This window comes from Moschus berezovskii, chromosome 7, assembly GCF_049115385.1.
Source record: "Moschus berezovskii isolate FMDL1 chromosome 7, NW_MosBer_1.0, whole genome shotgun sequence".
Lineage (NCBI taxonomy): Eukaryota > Metazoa > Chordata > Mammalia > Artiodactyla > Moschidae > Moschus > Moschus berezovskii.
In genome coordinates, this window is record NC_142466.1 from 90757123 (window position 1) to 90773199 (window position 16077).

The window sequence follows — 16077 nt, forward strand, 5'->3', positions numbered from 1 at the left end:
ACTCCTCCATTCCCACCTGCTTCTCCCTTTTGTCTCCCTTGAGTCATTTCATTGCAAAGCGAAAATTTTAAGAATTAAGCAAGATAAAAATAAATTACGATCATTCTAGGCATGCCAAACAATTATGCCTAATCAGAATGGTACTTATTTGGTCCTTATGTGGAACTATAATTAATTGCCTGCCTTGGTTGGGTTTTCACACAGTAATTTACTTACCTGAAAAATCAAACTGTACATTTAAAATGTTTAATTTTTGTACAAACTTTAAGAATATAGACTACTATAGTAACATTAAAGAAAAAGGTATCTTTTTGAACTAAGACAGCTTTAGACAGAATGCATTAGAATTATTGCAGTATACGTTAGCCTTCTTGAGGACTGGACACAAGGCCTTACAACATGCCATTTGTGTTTTATAAGCTTCTGAGTTTAAAAGCTGATCTTCCAGAAGCTAGAAAAGGTTTCAATGTGACCAAGAAAATGATCTTTACCAATAGCTTACTGGTAATATTCAGGAAGGAGAAAAACAGAATGACCTGCAGCTTTAGTTCTCAGAGCATGCTTCCTGGGCAAGCAGCAGCAACATCAACCTCACTTGTTAGAGATTTAATTCTCAACCTCTACCCCAGACCTGTGAGTTAGAGTTCTAGGGGTGAGGCTGGGTCCTCCAGGAGTTTAAGAACCACTGACTTAAATGATCACACATAATGTTCTGTACAAATAACTGTTTTAAGGAATAAGGAATATTTTTAAGATAGAGAAGCTAAGGTAGGAAAGTAAAGTGTAGTCTAAATCAAAATCAAAATTATCAGTAGAAAGACAATGAACTCTCAAATCACATTCTAATGTTTTTCACCATTTTTTCTCAGCTATGATTGCTAACTTACTGATAATTCTTTTCCAATCAAGTTAAAGGCATGTTGATTCAGTTTTTGTGACAATTTGAGCATTTATTCAACACATAATTGTGAATAACCTCCTGTGGGCCAAGTCCTGATCTAATCAAGCTTTGATCTGAGCTTGGATAAAGTTCTGCCATATTATCGGAATAGACAAGGCTCTTTCTTCATTCACTCATGTTTATTTCATTAACACTTCCAACTTTAAACACACCCACATCTCCTTCCTCCCACCCAAGCAATTATACTTCTTCAAAATGGCATCATAGCAGCAGCTATCAATCTGGGTATAAGCCTTTGTGGGATGAAAGCTTGTCATAGATAATTTAACAAACTTGGAAAAGCAGATGAGAATCAATAAAGGAATACTGCTTAGAAACAGCAAAACAATATCAAATACTAGTTTAAAAAAATAACAATAATTTTCATAGCAGATTATACTCAAAATAGCCAAAAACTGCAAATAATCGAAGTATCCATCAAAAGGAAAATGGACAAATAAAATGTGGTATATTCATAGAATAGAAGGCTACTAAAGCAGTAAAAATAGGACAAACCACTAACACCTGCCACCACAAGGATAAACTTCACAGACAATAAATATTTTAAAAACTAGATCCCAGTTCTCCAAAAATGTATACTCTATGATTTCATTTACACAAAGTTCAAAAATAAGAAACACTTTTGGGAAGGGGATAAAAGGGAATCTTTATGGGGACTGACAATGTTCTGTATCTTGAAAGGATGGTACCTACATACACAAATGTAGAAGTTTACTGTGCTGTACATATAAGAGTCAAGGAGTTTTTAATTGTGTCTAAGTTATATATGGATTTAAAAAGGAAAAAACATGAATGTTTAACAAATGTTAGCTAGGGCTCAAGCACCAAGTATTTCATATCCAGGATATTACTTAATCCTCATACTTCATTAGGATGATATTACTATCATTCCCATTTAGAGACTAAGAAACCAAGCCTTGTATTTGTAAAGAACCACAGAGATATTAGTTGCAGAACTTAGAGTCAAACTCTCATCTGTCTGAGGTCAACAGCCAAGCTATTGGCAGCTCTGTAATATTACCTCTCAAGAAAATAAAGACCAGAGACAAAAAAAAAGTCAATTAAGAAGCAAGGAGTATTATAGGTAATATCAAAGAGGAGATGCACATGCTCTTCATAACTATGATCAAAGGTTTTAAAAAAACGCTCAACTATAGTTTATACTGTTTTTTTTAGACAGGCAGAAAAATATCTAATATAATTAAGAGATTATATATATGTATACATACATTTTAAAATTCAGTGGTTGAAGAATTATGTGTACATTAAGTAAATCTAATTAAATATTGCTATGGAGTATAAAAGAAGTAATTAACTATAATGAATGTTATTCTCACACAGTTCCTTGTTAGCAACACTTTGTTAACAGCTGTAGTTGTTCTGTGCTCTTGCAATGGCAAAGATAAAAGACTATACTATAATTTGTCAAAATATTATCCAGTTTTATTCACTGTCATTTGCTTACTTTCAATTAGTAAGTTCTTTTACAACAGTAAAATGTGGTGAGGCACAGATTTTTAAATCAGTCAAAGGCTGATACTTTTGTGAAATACAGTAATACATATCAACGTTGGTATTACACACCAACGATTATGCAATAATCTTATTTTTGTAAATAAAACTGAAGTATTAGAAAAATGAAAGGAAAAAACACATAAATACAAGTCTAAATTCTCCTATTATTAGATTCCACAGACACAGACATACTCTATTAAATCATTAAAAATCTGTAAAATCTTACTCTCTATCCCTGTACTCATCACAAGCTGGTAACAAAAAGTTCACAGTCCACATCTGGAGAAACAACGCTTTAGATAAAACCAATGTATGATACCTATGAATGAAGAGATTAAAATCTCACAAACCTGAACTGATTTTGGTGAAGTCCTGTGTTTTAGAGAATTACTGATCTTTGTTCCTGGAACCAGGAGCAACTAACTACATTTCTTAATGCCAAACTTTAATAATTTTAAACACAGGTACAGCAGTAAACAACATTTATTCTATTTTGACCCCTGTATTTAAATTAATGTAAAACTTCCCTTACACCAATAATGTTTCATGGATCCTTACTTAAATTATGTGAAATGTGTAAGCTTATTCCCGTTTTAGGCTCTTGTCTTATAAACTTTAAGAATGGCACAATAAAGGATTACTATTATAAAGAAAAGTTCTGTACAACAAAATTATCACTGTATCAATGTATCTATGATTCAGGAGCCATACTCACTTCTTCTGAAGGAGGTACATGGTTGCTATTATAAGTTGAGAAGAAATACGAGCACTCTTCAGTTTAGAAAATAACCTTCATCCCTTCCTACTCGTCTCTAAGAATACTTAAGATGACACACAAGCTAAGAAGAAAGGCAGTGATACTGGGGGTCCAAAGCAGTTCTTCTACTGGCTAAATCACTAACATACATATAGCCTTTAGAGCAATACACAACGGAACTCTGCAGACTATCCTAACAAAAATCTCTAATTCATGGAATAAATCCATGAATAGTCCTACAGAGTTATTTAAGGAGACAGATTTTGCCTGAGGTTTGGGACACTCATTTCCAAACTTGTCCACAATTAAGTCAGGTTCATAATCTTACCCTTTAAAGGCAAGCCCACGCCTTCAAAATTAGGCATTTGCGGTATATGCAGCAATCCTGAAAATATTAACTAATTTGCAGGTGGAAGAATGATGCAATATTTGAAATTCTCAATACAGTATGCAAGGAATAAAATTATTTCACACATTTATTACACATTAAGCACAAGTATTTAATTATAGAGCTAAGTCAAGCATTTTGATAAACAAGTAGAATAACTTTTGGAACTTCCTTTGATTTAAAGGGAAAAATACAAGTTTTTTTTCTCTTTTCTTCTTCAAAACATCTTCAACACAATCATCTGATAACTTTGAGATAAGGATGAGGATGTCATTAACTTACATAAAAACATTACTTATCTATTACCTTTACGACACAGGTGTTTTGGTATTTTTAAGTAGCGGTACTATATTAGCAACTTCACCCTATTTCTGCTTGCTGTGTCCCAAGAAAAAGGGGGTTCATTTCTGCCCCAGAAGTAACTTCTAATTATTGAGAAAACTTATTTCTTAACTCCTCAAGGCCAAAATGTCTCAGTACTGGAAAATGGTAGTTCTGAAGACTGTACCTCCAAGATTCTCATCTGATTACAAAGTACAAATTTTCAACAGTGGGAGTGGTTCTGATTTCTCACGTAGAAGTGATTTACCACCACCACCACAGACATCTGGCAATGTCTGGAGACATTTTTGGTTTTCATAATTAACTTTCTGGGGGTGAAGGCATTGCTGACATCTAGTGGTTTAACAGTGATGCTGTTAAACATCCTACAGTACATACAACAATCCCCCCCCCAAGCCCAACAAAACATCAATAGCGTCACTGCTGAGGAACCTAGATCTATGGTGCTATTTGCACCCACCCCAAAATGATTACAACCATACCACAGCATTTCTGGCAAGGGCCTGAATCTACCATAATGTTCTTATATTTACCTGAAAGGAATATAGGCTGCATCTCCAAACATTAATATTCTATATGCTTCTTCTGGAGTTTTCCCCAAATATATAACCTACATTTGAAGAGAGAAGAAAAAGGCAATTTACTTCTAAATAAAGATATAGTACTGTCCCTGAGAAGTAAGTTTTGTACAATTTTTAGCCAATCAGCTGAGCCTGGTTCTCTGGCTTTCCCAAGGATCCTACGAGTCACTCAGTATCCTCTCAGTGAATTTCTCTTTTGTTTAGATCTGCTGGCATAGCTGGTTTCTGTTGCTTGCAACAAGAGCCCTGACCAACAACTTTTTACAACCTTTTATGGTGAGAAGTATAGCATTTAAAATAATGAAAAAAAATTTTTTTTGGCTGTGCTGGGTCTTCACTGCTATGCTCGGGCTTTTTTCTGGTTGTGAAGATTGGGGGCTACTCTCTAGCTGCAGTGTGCAGGCCTCTTACTGCAGTGACTTCTCTTGTTGTGGAGCACAGGCTCCAGGGTGCGTGGGCTTCGGTATTTGCAGCATGTAGACTCAGTATTTGTGGCTCCGGGGTCCTAGAGCACAGGCTCAATAGTTGTGGCACACAGATTTACTTGCTCCGTGGCATTTGGGATCTTCCTGGATCATGGATTGAACCCATGTCTCCTGCATTGTCAAGTAGATTCTTTACCACTGAGCCATCAGGGATGCCCAGAAGTAGAATTTTAAGAACAGATTTTATAAATCAAAATGTTAGACTAAGCACACGCTTTTACCTCACCTCCCTTCTAAAACACTGAAATGATAGTAAAGAAGTATGTGGGAGATGGCAGTAGAGGATGGATTGGGACTGGACTGGGAGGCAGATGAGAGGAACATAAAAGCAGAACAAAGATGCTGATTAACTCCATCCATTTAGATTTAACAACTTACAATACTGTACAGGTTTCCTATAAAACTTCATTTGTTTACTATTGTCATTTGCTTCTTTTATCTTCAGAACTACGTCATGCTTCAGTTTTCAACTGGTAGAATACTTCAAGTAGATTTTTTAGCATTTGAGGTCCACAGTCGATGGACCTCTTTGCATTTCTAAAGTAGCTTGTTTTCTGCCCTGACGTTTATGGGCCATATGTATGATTTCAGTCCTTTTCTCTCAGTTGATAGCTGTTGCTCCACGGTTTTCTCATTTCCAGTACTGCAGAAGTATTTCACTAGTCTCTCTCCTCCTATTCCTCCCCTGCTCCACTGGTATCCCTTTAAATAAGACATACCACAGCCCCAGCTAAACTTGCCTAGGACTTCTGACTCATTCTATCCAAAGGCACATCTTTTTCCAACTCAGAATCTTCCAGCAGGGCATTTTCCACCCATATATAGAGACAAGGGGTGAGAGAGACCACAAGCATCAGATGTGGCATACATATTATCACCCAAATTCAATTCAATTTGAAAGCTTACTCTGGGATAAAATACACTTTGAATTTTGACTAGTTAAAATAAATCACAAAAAAATTTAACGAAAATTTTTTAAAATCTCCATTACTTAGATTTATATAAATGAGCTGTTTCTTCTACCAAATTGTGAACATTCTGAAGTGAGAACCCAAGTGTTATGTTACATCGTAACTCCACATGCATAAATCATGTATGGACTCTGACTTGATGCTTAATTCGCTAAACGTAAATCTACTTATAATAGGAAACTTTAAAATAATTGATAAAACACATTGGTATAAATATAAAAACATCACTGGATTAAGAAAAATATCCAGCAAGAATCTCTGAAATTTAAAGAAGGATATATCTTAAAACTAGTCAGGTTCCAGATGGCATTTTATCAATTTTGTTTTAAGACTCATAAATGGAAATGTCTACCCTGTTTCTAAAAATGATTTTACCCCATTTACTCTAAAAATAATACAGAACTATGATCAACTATACAGAATCTTCTAACATGTATTTATCTATAGCAGCATATAAACCCACAAAGAACAATCAACTCCAAAAACAAAGGAATGTTTTCTTATCAAGTTTCAGACAAACCTTCAAGAACAGCAATACTGACTCATAGAAGGTTGTAAACTACCATGAATTAATTAATCAAAATCATCTATAATCACACTCAACATTATATTTATCTAATATATTACTCTAAGAAAAAAAATCTTTTAAATCTTTTTTTGGGGGGCAGTGAGGGTAAGAATAAGATTTGATTCACTTATGTATTTGTATATGAATACATCATTTCTAATAAAATCTTCTCTCAAATTATATAAAATTTTCCTTAAGCACTGCTGCTGCTGCTAAGTCACTTCAGTTGTCTCCGACTCTGTGTGACCTCATAGACGGCAGCCCACCAGGCTCCCCCATCCCTGGGATTCTCCAGGCAAGAACACTGGAGTGGGTTGCCATTTCCTTCTCCAATGCATGAAAATGAAAAGTGAAAGTCGTGTCTGACCCCATGGACTGCAGCCTACCCAGCTCCTCCGTCCATGGGATTTTCCAGGCAAGAGTACTGGAGTGGGGTGCCATTGCCTTCTCCTCCTTAAGCACTGGTTAAAGATAATTCCTCCAACTCAAGACTGCAGTTCCTTGGTTTCTTTAGTTACTAAAATTGCAATGGTATTATTTCCTTCTAACTTTCAAAACAAAAACAGCCTCTAATACATTAAAGAATTGTGAATACAAATTCAGTTCAAAGAACCCAAAAACAATGTAACATTTTTTCCTATGGAAATAAAAAACATAAATTCCTAGTGATAAAATTTTTAAATACAGACTTTAGGTACAATGAGATAAGCTGAAGGAAATTTACAGATTTGGAGTAAGTTTGTTATATAATGCTATCATCTGAATGTTGTGTCCTATCTAAAATTCATGTTTAAAACCTAACTTCCCAAAAGTGATAGCAGTATTAATAGCAGATGTGGCCTTTGAGATAGCCATGAGTGAAGCCCTCAAGAATGGGATTAGTGTCTTATAAAAGGGACTTCAGAGAGACCCCCAGGCCTTTCCACCATGTGAGAGCCCTCACTGTACTATGCTGTCAGCCCCATCTTGGACTCTCAGGCTCCAAAACTGTAAGAAAAAAACTTCTGTTATTTATAAGCCTCCCCAGTCTCTGGTATTGTGTTATAGCAGTCCCAGAGGACTAAACATGTAACAATCAAATAAATGTTTTCTAACAATCTATAATTCTTAATTCTATACCCACTTCCCTAGTCAAAAGCCCTTCCCAAATAGAATTATCATTTATTTATTCTTGAGAAGAATCCTTAAAATAGCTCCATTATTAACCTTAATCCTCAAATTAGTAAACTCTAAATTAATCCAATTTTATGATGCATCACTCTATTTCCAGCAATTTGGAAGCTATATGCTTATCAAATTCTTTTGGTGTATTTTCATGAAAAGCTATATATACAGAATGGTCCCTCTAACTGCACGTTGCTATCCCAAAATAGAAAACATCAAGATATTAAACAACTGTAATAGCTAACTTCCAAGACAGCCCCAACAATATTCATCTCCTGATATTTTCACCCTTAATGAACAGGTCACCACTCTGTAAACAGTGACCAGCTTCCCTGGTGGCTCAGATGGATTTAACGGTAGAATGTGACTTCTGAGGCTAGATCATAAAAATGTGGCTTTTACTGTGCTTTCTTTAGGACTCCTCATTCGAAGTAAATCAAGCTGTTATTTGTGAGGGCAGCCCACGTGGCAAGGAACTGAGGACCTTTGCCAACAACCAGTGCTAGTTGCCGGGCATGTAACTCGGGTCATCTAAGTAGTGGATCCTCTAACTCCAGTCATGCCTTCAGATAACTGCAGCCCAGCTGAATCCAGAAGCAGACACACCCAAGTTAGCCATTTTCAAATACATTTCCCACAGGAACTGTTAGAGAGAATATCAGTTGTTTTAAGTCACTAAGTGTTGGCACAGTCTGTATGGTACCAAGAGATAACACAGTAAGTAATGCAATAAACTATTACCAACTCATCATTTCAGTTTGTTGAAAGTGGCTAAATTTTTTTTTAATGTGGCAAGTGCAGAGATGTAATGGTAAGGAAGTCCCATGGCTTAGGAAACATAAGTAAAGAGAACCTGCTATCTCTCTCCAGGGTAAGCAGTGTCTCTGAGGAGCAAAAGGCAATCTCACCGGGAAAATAAAATACTGGGATAGAAAATACTTAGGAAGTCAGTGGTGCTTTTCATGATACATGAAAAGCATTTTTCAGGTTTTTTGGTTTGTTTTATTTTTTGCTGAACAATACTATAGCCATTTCTAGGACTTCCACTGCCCCCATTTAAAAAATTACCATCTACCTAAACCAGCCTCTGTGAAAACTTCTGATTTTGGATTGCTGATCTATGTTTCAATACTGAGAGAGGCACAAGTAGCAATAGATAAATTAGTGGACTGAAACAAAAAGATCACAACTTGATCATTTATAGTTTTAATTCTGACAGTTCAGGTATCAAATAATAAAGCGCAGTTGTTTAGACAGGTGCTTCTCATTTCTATTCTTCTACAGAACATTTTGAAGTTTCATCTATATACTTAGAGAAGCCTTTGGCAGAGTTTAAAAAAACCAAGTCATCTGAGTTAATCATAACAAAGGCTATTTAAATTCCAACAACAAATGTGGCAGCCCAATAAACCAGTAAATTATTTTCAATTATTCCTCACGGAGAAATGTCACAACGTTTCCTGTATTTAATTATTTTCACATTAGCCAGATGACACAGTCATTCCAATGCCAAGAACTTGATTGATCTTTTTTAAAAAAAAAATCACTATCCAGATTAACATACAATTTTCATAAATCAATGCAAACTGGAAACAGGTTTAAAGATTCAACTGCTGAATAAAAAAGTTGAACAAGGAAAAGATTATCTGCAATAAGCAATTTATGTGATTTAAAAAAGTAAATAAGAGAAAGTCAGTCACAGTTCCTGCACAAATACTATTAAAAAAAAAAAAGAAACTCCCAAATCACTCTAAAAAAAAAAAATCAGATGGCCTTACATTTCAATAGTTTTAACCTCTCAAATTACTTTTATTTGTATGTACAGTAGGTTGGTATAATGATGTTCAATTTAGATAAAAGGAAACTGGAACTTTGGTGTAGCAAACACATCTCTACCATGGCCAGACAACTAATAAATGTGTAGGAATTTGCCTTGGCTATAAGGGTAAATGGATATATTCTATGTGAGTAGCAAGGACTTTTTATTTTGAGACAAAGCAAAAATCCTGAATTTTTAAAATAAAAACACCTAATTTCTAAACATCAGCAAAAACAATCTACTAATTATAAATACTCTGTGGGTTATCTAAAGCTGGCAAGCTATCACTTTTTAACCTCTGGTGTTAACTGCTCACCCTGGATCATACTCTTAATCCTTATTTATAGATAAGAAACTGTGTAAAACAAGTACTAAAACAAGAATGGGGTCCAAAATTCCACAGAAGCCTCACAGATTTGCAAACATCATAAACGCTAGCCCCTAGCAAGTCTCACAGAGAGCGGAAATATCAGTTAGGCTCAGCAAGGTGAAAAGGGAAGTAAAGTTGTGATGAACGATGGTGACAACAGCCAGCTTCCTCCACCACAGTGCCATGCTGGCCCCCTTCTGTGGCTCTGGGTGTACCTCACACTACCTGGTGCCTGGCTGCTATTTACCTCTGCCTGGCTGCTGTTTGCCCTGCTTTTCACAGATACCCAGGAAGGGTGTTTGCCCAGAGATAGGTGTTTACGAATACTTCGGCAGACCCATCTGGTTCTGTCTTCCAGTCTCTGTTACCCTGTCTAGACTGCTGTTTGTTGTGCTGGATTCACACACACTGCTTCCAGAGACTTTCCCTTAGCTTGCCTAATCTTAAATTCTCATCTAATCCCTTCACCTTGCAGCCACCTTAACCCAGCATCTAGTTTCTGAGTCCAAAATAATTAAATCATTAAGAAAAAAATGGATGACAAGTTCAAAAGATCATCATTAAATAACAAATTAAGCCTCTGAGCTCTTATTACAACTGTTGAAGCAATCTCAAATTCAACGAAATTTAGGATTCTACTCACAGATGACTGAATTAATATATTCCTAGAATTTCATCAGTATCACAATTTTTGGTTTAAATGTTTACAAGTAAACCATTCTGAAGGCTTAAAAATTACTTAAAACAAAAATATAATAGAGAGTGACATTTTGAACAGGGAATCTGTATGTTATCATAATTAGCTCTACAAAGCAATCTATTAAACATTACAAGAGGGCAAACTTGCAAATTATATACCAACAGTTTGCTTGTGTCATTTATTTTACACTCAGGATGCTTTAACCACAGAAAATGTTAGAAACAACGGTTAATTTCCCAGGCAAGTTCTCAAAGTACATTTAACCTATGGAAGAGCTAAGTACTGTATATGTGCAGGAAAATATAAATGTTGAGACAGTAAGATATAACCAAAGCTGATAACCAGTAAAATACAATGGTATCATTTTTGTGAACTGAACTGAATATAAAACGCAGATTTAAGGTGTAATAATGGTAGGCAGAACCAAAAAAAAAAAAAGAAAGAAAATTACATTTAGTAAATGCTTAATTTGTGCCAGATAGTCTTCCAGACTGAAATTAAAAGCTAGCTCAATTTTAACCTAAATCCTTCAACTTCTGAAATGAAATCCCTAAACCCTTTACAATGGCCTCTTCCAAACAGCTGTTTCCAACTAGAAATTAACATTTATTCCTTCCAGTGTAATAACATACCACCATTATTATAAAGTATACACATAAGAAACTAAATAGAAAAGGTGACAATTCTAAAATGAATCATTATATATTGTAATTATGTTAAAAATTGTGTTCACTAAAATATTAATAAATTTTAATGTGATTGATATACTTCAATTTTTTAAAATCTTGATTTAAAAGCCTAGGTGCAAGTTCAGCTATTTCAATTCTTGATTTTAATGGCTGTGGTAACTGAAAAGGTAGTCTTTAAAATTTGTTTCTCCATTCTTTGTATTTCTTATGAACTAGAAGTTGTATTAATAGGCTTGTGCATTAGTATATATTGTATCACATAAGAAAAGAGACTACCTAAATTACCATTATTGGTGCTAAAAATGGCCACTGGATTAGGTGCTAACCACCAAATCCCTAAAGAGCGTCTTGATGAAGGTGAAAGAAAAGAATGAAAAAGCTGGCTTAAAATTCAACATTCAAAAAAGTAAGATCATGGCATCCAAAATGGGGGAAAAAATGGAAACAGTGACAGCTTTTGTTTTCCTGGGTTCCAAAATCACTGCAGATGCTGACTGCAGCCATGAAATCAAAAGATGCTTGCTCCTTGGAAGAAAAGCTATGACAAACTTAGCATATTAAAAAGCAGAGAATCACGTTGCTGACAAATGTCCGTAGAGTCAAACCTATGGTTTTTTTTCAGTAGTCGTATACAGATGTGACAGTTGGACCAGAAGAAGGCCAAGCACTAAAGAATTGATGCTTTCGAACTGCTGTGCTGGAGAAGACTCTTGAGAGTCCCCTGGACAGCAAGAAGATCAAACCAGTCAATCCCAAAGGAAATCAACCCTGAATATTCATTGGAGGACTGGTACTGAAGTTGAAGCTCCAGTCCTTTGGCCACCTGATGCAAAGAGCTTACTCACTGGAAAAGACTCTGATGCTGGGAAAGATTGAGGGCAGGAGGAGGAGGAGACAGAAGGTGAGTTAGATGGCATCACCAACTCAACAGACATGATTTTGAGCAGACTCAGAGTTGGTGAAGAACAGGGAAGCCTGGAGTGCTTCCATGGGGTGACAAAGAGTTGGACACAATTTAGTGATTGAACAACAACAATCAAATCCCTTCAATATATCATTATATATCATTTACCATGATATGTAAATGAAAGTGCAGGAATGATTACACTCGTTTTTTAATCCCGTTCAGCAATGATGTACCTTTGGTTAGTAAATTTCCAATTTCCTAAATGTTAATCGATAGATGCTACAATAGTGCTGCACATTTTTCAAATATTTAGCAAATGAGCTAAAAACCCATTGAAATATTGTTAAAGCTGGTTTTGAAATTTTGTTTTGTGGCCATTAATGTAATACTTTACTTCAAAAACCGGTTATTAAAAGGAACTGGCTATTCATTCTGCCTTCTCGGTAAGAAAATTGGTTTCAGGGTAACCAAAGAGTCCCAACTGAATGAGGGAAAGCTTAATTCCCATAAAAGTAAGCCAGCTAATAAGTGAAAGAAGAATGAATAATTAGAAAAATGTTCTACTGATAACCTAGTAAAATGATTCATTCAGTCAAGCATATTTGATTGTTTAAAACACCAAGATGCATGGTTGATAGGGAACTGAATATACAAACAGTTCCAAAATCACCCCACACAGAATGTTTAAATCATAAGGACAAAACAATATACGGAAGAGATTTGATGGTTAGTACTTAATCCAGTGGCCACTTTTAGCATCACTAATAGTAATGTAGATATTCTATGTTTTCTGATTGATCCAACATATACTATTAATGCAAACCTATTGATACAACTTTCAGTTCACAAGAAATACAAATAATGGAGAAACAAGTTTAAAAAATACCACAAAGGAAAAAAAAAGAACAACAACAACAAAAAAAACCACAAAGAAGAAACCAGAGAAATTCAAAAGATGGAACTTTCTACAAGAATCTAGGTCTGGTTTCTTAAAAAAAAAAAAAAAAAGAAATCAATGTTAGCTAAAAACGACCATGTGTGAGAGAGATTTAAGTACACAACAACCATATGCAATATAATGGTCCTGAATTAGATACTGGTGTAGACATTTTGGATTAATTGAGAAATACAAATATAATCTGGGTATACAGATGATGAAACACGCACTGAAAAGAAAGAACAGATTACTGACTAAAAAAAGTCATGTGATAAAATTACACTGGTGAACATATACTGCTTCTATAAAGATAAAAGTATCTTTTAAAAGAAATTTTTCTAAGTTTCTCAAGGGTCCGAACATGGGTTTTGGACACATTTTTTATAACAAAATGACAAAGTTTCAAACTTTTATTTTTGAAATGCTCTCACAAAAGTGAATTTGTTTTGAAAAGCATTTACTTTTCCACTTAGAATTTCATCCTGACTTGAAATGACAGGTTAAAGTAACACCACCCCAAAATCTGGCTAGGAAACAGCCACTGACTTATGACAACAGGGCAGCAAACTTATCATTTAATAAAATGCTATGATTAAATTATCCTTTTCTCAAAAAAAAAAAAAAAAAACACACACACAAAACTCAGTTATCTTTTATGTCCCTCAACTCTTTTATTGTGAGTGATAACAAAAAGACTTTTAGTTTTACCCTAATTTGTTATCCAAGAATCTTATATTTCAGATAACTGGCAAATCCATTTACCAGGCCACATAAACTTAATAGTTAGAAATACACTGAAAAGTCAAGTTGCTCTTATTTCTTACACCACACATGGTGCCCAACCATCTGACAAAATGACTAAATATAAGTACAGACATGTCAATCCTATTTTAAGTATTTGAGTATTTTAAGTATTTGAAAAGCCTAACTGCTTCTGTTGTTAGGGTAAAAAAAATAAACAGAATTACGAACTTTATCCTCTCACTCTCTCTACACCCTCTATGAGGTCCTTTTGAGTATACAAGGATGAAGGGAGGATGGTTCCTTTCAGAGGCCCAGAGTCTAATAAAAGGACAGTCAGTCCTTTTAAACAGAATCAGTCCATTTGGAATACTTCTCCCTGACTGTACTTCCTCCAGACTTTTTGCTTTTGTTTTAATATTACTACACCACCCTCTAAGTCAGTCATTAAAAAGCCTTATTATCTCCAAAATTCCTCAAACACCTCCAGAAAAGGTCATCAGACCTGAAGGTCAATTTTTAAGGAATTCTCACTCATCTCTATAAATCTGTAATTGGAGAACTCCACAGTCTTCAATCAGATCAAACCTATACCACTTACTTACTAACTTGGGGTATCCACACTTATGTCTTGACGCTCCTTTGCTACTATTAATAAATCTCATTTTCTTAGAGGTTTTTCTCCTGTTTCCCCACCTAGCATCATTATAGCCCCAATCTCCTACTTGAGCCAGCCAGTCATGGCAACAAAGTCATCTGCTACAGCCAAGAGCCATAAACCTCCTGCCAAGCAAGTTGGCTTCTAACTGAACAGAGGAATGAACTCAAGTGTAATTGTTTACCTGGCACTTTCCTAACCAGTCAAATCAGTGCTAACCTGGGAGTGTAAAACCCTGGAAGGATTTCTAAGTCTAAAACATATTAGCTGTAGAAAAATAAACTTCTACATGTCAAAATACAACGATAAACAAAGTCAAAAGGCTAACATCAAACTGGGAACCAGTATGCCAATACATTTTCAATCAATATGCCAATGGGTATTGATCTATAGCTAGTTTTTTCACTGCCTATTTAAAAAAAAACAGCAATAAATCTAGAAAGAGAGATTTCTTATTTATAAAATTATGAAGTGTTTTATTTCTATGACAACCCTTGGTTCCCACCATACCTGCAGCTACCCTCCAAAGGATTCTTTCACACAGAAGTCGCCATATCTGGCTACTCAGGATCCCACCATTTTAGAGATCATCTCATCTGACCAGAGAGAGACAACTGACTGACAAAGTAGTCCAGGAGAGCTCTGTGTGTTCTGCTCAGGAGAACATTCTCTTAAATGAAACAACTTCAGCCATTCCACATTTTTCTCCTGGGCAAGAAAGACTTTTACTGTTACACCAAAAGCCATTTCTTCAGGGTTCCCTTTAATACTTTATGAACACCAAGAATTCTGGCTGTGTCCTTTTTCCTGGAAAGCTATCACAGTTTAATCTGTGGTGTTCCTCTCCCCAGTAACTAGCCAAGTAATGGGACCAAATATCCCACTTAAAACAGCTACCTTCTTCATTCTCTTCCTCTTGGGATCCTGCATAGCCTCCTGCCAACACCACTGCCCCCTCAGGAGTTTTGCTGCTAAGTACAATAAATATTAGGAAAGATGACAAAAGCCAAAAAGTATAAGTCCTTATAAGTATAAGTAAGCTTAAAAAAAACAAATTTTAAGAAACATAATCTACAACCTGTGTTTCCTACATTCCGAGATGATAATAAAACTTAGTTATCTCAGAATCGCTTCTCTCGATTACGTTTGTGAACATAAATAAACACAAACCCCAAAAAGGCCTTAGTCACTGTTGTTAATGACATACCAGAAACATAGAAAAGAAAACTATCCAACTATCTTGAGGTGCAATTTCAACAAGTACCATGAACTTTTTGGTCTAATCACTGTAAATTCCAAATTTTCAAACTACACATCAGAAAAATAGTTTTAAGTGAAAGCATGACAGAAGCAACCTGGGGGAAGAAACAACTTATCTCAAGAACTCCAGCACCACCTTTTTTATCTAGAATGACTACTCGATATTTTTCCTCACTTAGTAGAGCAACTAGGTTCCACACCACCAAAAACATGAAGAACACCACTCCAGAAGGACCTCTTGGCTTATTTAGGAAAATCTGTTAC

At 35.3% G+C, this 16077-nt stretch overlaps 1 protein-coding gene across 12 annotated transcripts in view; it reads right to left on the bottom strand.

Annotated features, from left to right (window-relative positions):
* CDC14B (cell division cycle 14B) overlaps positions 1–16077 on the bottom strand; it is a 141667-nt gene that overhangs the window by 42233 nt on the left and 83357 nt on the right. For all 12 annotated transcript variants that reach the window (XM_088838121.1, XM_088838120.1, XM_088838117.1 and 9 more), the window contains one exon: positions 4497–4573. In XM_088838121.1, coding sequence (XP_088694247.1) covers positions 4497–4573 — 77 coding nt within the window. The remainder of the gene's footprint in view (positions 1–4496; positions 4574–16077) is intronic.